The sequence below is a fragment of the Alexandromys fortis genome, unplaced genomic scaffold (genome assembly GCF_014885135.2).
Source record: "Alexandromys fortis isolate MF-2015 unplaced genomic scaffold, M_Fortis_MF-2015_v1.1 scaffold_333, whole genome shotgun sequence".
NCBI classification, from domain to species: domain Eukaryota; kingdom Metazoa; phylum Chordata; class Mammalia; order Rodentia; family Cricetidae; genus Alexandromys; species Alexandromys fortis.
The window spans coordinates 662818-666987 of NW_026068330.1; the positions used below are offsets into that span (position 1 = coordinate 662818).

Here is a 4170-nt window from a genome sequence, read left to right on the forward strand (position 1 = left end):
ATAAGCTGTATTCCAAGGTTCTTATAGGTATCTTGATTTATTTGGGCCTTGATTTCACCATTAAACACAATGTAACAATTTAAGAAAATAATAAATGTCTCTGTATCCCCTATTCCTAGAAATGTTTGATAGGATTAGCTTCATAGATTGCATAGATTTTCCATTGTACTAGTTCTCCTGAATGTAATACCTTCTGTAACCATGCAATGTTTAAAGGGATGGTGTTAATACACCAAACCAGCCACAAAACCATTGACCTACAGTTAGGTTGTCCTGCCTGGAGAGTCTTCTGTATCTTCTGTGACTGGAACCTAGCAAAATCTTCATCATTGATACCAAGGAGATTGCATCTAGCAACTGATGGGAGCAGATTCATAGTCCTTGAGCCAAATATTAGGTGGAATTCATAAAGGCCTACTAAGGAGTGGGAGAAAAGATTGTAAAAATCAGAGACCCCACAGACATCCTGAGATCATGGTCCACATAATCAACTAATGGGGATTCATGGGGGTTCGTGGAAATCAGGAATCTGGTAGGGCTTCCTTAGTTCCTCAGTATACCTGTTATGGCTGAATAGCTTGGCATGCTTTTGGAATTAATAACACTGGAAACAGGGTCTGTCTGATTCTTTGCCCTACTTGTTGGGCACTTTTTCGTTCTACTGGGTTTAATTATCCAGTAATTATTGCTCTTATTGTAGCTTGTTATGCCATATTTTATGGATATTTCTGGAACGTCTGCAATTTTCTGGGTGGAGACAACAAGATGCATCTGTGGGAGACATAAGTATGGGTGAGAGAGAAGAGTAAGTGGACATTTTGATTGGGATGTACTTTATGAGAAAACATTTAAAAATTTGAAGAAATATCACAACATGATAGGCAAGGATTCTTCATTGGCCAACTCCAAGCTTTGACTCTATTGGTATTGGGTGAGTGATGAAAAAGAATAATCACTTTTGGGAAGGTCTTTAGAGGCTCCTTCAACACCTTCTTTACTATGGAATGACACACCTATTTTTATATACATAGCAGAGTTTGGACTTACTCTGCTATTATGAAACAAAACAAAGACTTTTTGGAAGCTCCCAAAGAATTCAGAGAAACATTGTTGGGCATAGACATGATCATAATATAATTTATAAATGAAGGAAAATTTTATACAATAAGCAAAATCATTTTGAAAAATTAAGATAACAATTTTATATAAGTTTAGAATTTTTATACTTGGCCATTTTACGCTATGCATATTTCCCCCACAACTCCTACCCTTCATTTTATTGATAGTCCTGCTTTTGCAGTTGTTGGGATAGGAGCGGCGGGGCTGCTTCCCTGGCACCCGGCCGCCCGCATGGCTAGGTTATGCCCTGAAATAATTACACGGAAACTGTATTCTTTTAAAAACTGCCTGGCCCGGCTAGTTCCAGTTTCTTATTGGCTAGCTCTTACATATTGTTCTAACCCATTTCTAATATTCTATGTAGCCCACGAGCTGGCTTACCAGGGAGGATCTTAACCTGCATCTGTCTGGAGCGGGAGAATCATGGTGACTCCCTGACTAAGCTTCTTTTTCCCAGCATTCTCTTCTGTTTACTCCACCTACCTAATTTTCTGTCCTATGAGGGCCGAGGCAGTTTCTTTATTATTAACCAATGAAAGCAACAGATAAGATACAAGACCCACCTCCATCATGCAATATTTTGCTAAAGAGTTTCATTTTTAAGTTGTTAGATATTTGCACAAATAGTTCTGTGAACTTATACAATATATAAAAACTACTTAGAGTTCCATATAGTATCTATATTTCAGAGATAATTTTAATTAACACAATTATTGCCAATTACATTGATTTTCTAAAGGTGATATAAGTTTCTTATTCTTCAGATGATGTAGTCCGGTTGTGTTACGCATATAGCCATGTCTTTTTGGTGCAATCTTCTGCTGACAGGCATGAAGATTATTTCCATAAGTTATGGTAGATAGTGCTGCATTAAACATCAGTGTGTAAATATTTCTGAGGTATGTTTCTTTAGGTCATTTCAGTGAGTTTTTGTATGAAACCTTCTCTTATGGCAAATATTAATCATTTGAAATGAGGCAATAATTTCTCAAATTTTAGCAAGTTTTTAAACTTCCAGTCCCCACAATTATCATCACAATCTCCTTCTGTAAATCAAAATCACAACCTTGTCACAAAGTGGAAAAACTGCCCCAGGCCAGAAATCTACTGAGTGCTTAGGTCCTTATTGTTAAACCTACAACATCTGCAGAGTTGAGGAAATATTATGAGATTCATTTCCTCAGACAGAATTAGGACTTAAATTTTATCATCCTCTTGTTTGACTCAAATCTCTTCCACTACCTTCTCAAACTGAACAAAGTGCTTATTTAAGAAGTCCCCTGTTCTTGAATAGGCAAATTACCTGAGTCTATTATGGTAAATACAGGAATGTCCATCCACACCCAACAACAACATATGATCAGTGTCTTCGCCACAGTCACTGAGCACACAGGCCCACACCATGGGATGGAACTGTATCATTCTCTTCCTTGTGTCAGTAACTACAGGTAAGGAATTTCTAATTCCAAACCTAAGGAGAAGACAGGCACTGAGGTGACAAGGTCTCTGACAATCTACTCTGTCTTTTTCTTCACAGGTGTCCACTCCCAGGTGCAGCTGCATCAGTCAGGGCATGAACTGGGGAAACCTGGGACCTCAGTGAAGTTGTCCTGCAAGACTTCAGGCTTCACTTTCACTAGCAACTTTATTAGCTGGGTGAAGCAGAGGCCTGGACAGGGCCTGGAGTGGATTGGATGGATTTATCCTGGAGATGGTGATACTAAATACAATCAGAAGTTCCAGGGCAAGGCCACACTGACTGCAGACAAATCCTCCAGCACAGCCTACATGGAGCTCAGGAGCCTGACATCTGAAGACTCTGCAGTCTATTACTGTGCAAGACACAGTGTTGCAACCACATCCTGAGTGTGTCAATAACCCTGCAGGAGCAGGAAGCCGCCCTGGGACTGACATGACAGAGAAAATGAGTCTTAAAAAATTCACAGAAACAAACATTTTAAATGCTGCTTTGTCTCTCACTTTTTTTGTAACAACTTTTCAAAATTATTTTTGTGAATGCAGTCATGCTGATTTAGGGTGACTAAATACCATACGTTCATAAACTCTTCACCAATGACTACATTTATTGAAATGTTTTTCCATTAATTAAACAATAAAAAGTGATAACTGTGATTATGAAGTGTGGTAAAAAAATATCCATCTCTGGATAATAAGAGAATAGGACTTTTGGAGGTAGTTTTTAATAAACTGAAATATAAATTTGAGCAATAAAGTTCAAATAATAACTGCTGGAGAAACAAAAGTCCTTCACAGTCTTAAATGTTACATGACTTTAGGTTTAGATTTGACTCTACCTGTGTGGTCCTGCAAAAGTTCTAGTCTCTTAGAATGTTAGATATGTGTCAAAATGCACTGCATATGAATATACTTCCTGTAAGTAAATAAAAAGTATGATTAAATTACTTTTCACAAAATCATTAATCAAGTCAATGTATGTACATGTTAATTAAAGTAGGTTCTGAGATCATACATTATTGTCTGGTCCCATTTGACTTCTTTCTCCATCTCAGAAACTTGCCCCACAGTCTCAAATCTTTATAGAACACAGAACTATACTGATACGTCATCACCTCTCACAGGCCATTGGATATCTGCCTGGTGGTCACCTTTGTTCTACCATGTGTTTTGATTTTTGAATGGTTGAGTACTTGTGAATGTCATAACTAAATTGTACTGTCTATCAACTCACTTCATCTTCAATGTTCACTGGTACAGCTATATCCAACAGCACCAAAGAAAGATTGGGTTTCATGGAGATCTGGAAGTCATCTGAGGCACAGCTCACCATTCATTCTTGAAACATCTACTCAATATCTCCTTAGACAATGAAGGAAGCAGAGAGAGTCATATTTTGGCACAGAGTGAGCTTGTCAGAGATTTTCTGGTGAAGGGAGGAATCTATGTCCATAGATAAAGCAGAATTATTCCAACTATCCTATAAATGTGTCTGAACTTGACCCTAATCATATTCTGTGTCATTATAAGAAGAGCAGTCACAGAAATTTATTTAAAGGTTAAATGACACTGAAC

The 4170-nt window shown here is 37.7% G+C and overlaps 1 gene segment (V, D, J or C); it reads left to right on the forward strand.

Annotated features, from left to right (window-relative positions):
* Positions 1-2466: 2466 nt before the first annotated feature.
* On the forward strand, positions 2467-2985 carry LOC126495225 (Ig heavy chain V region 3-like). The segment is given in 2 exon segments: positions 2467-2567; positions 2657-2985. Coding segments are annotated over 2 exon segments (375 nt in total).
* Positions 2986-4170: the final 1185 nt, after the last annotated feature.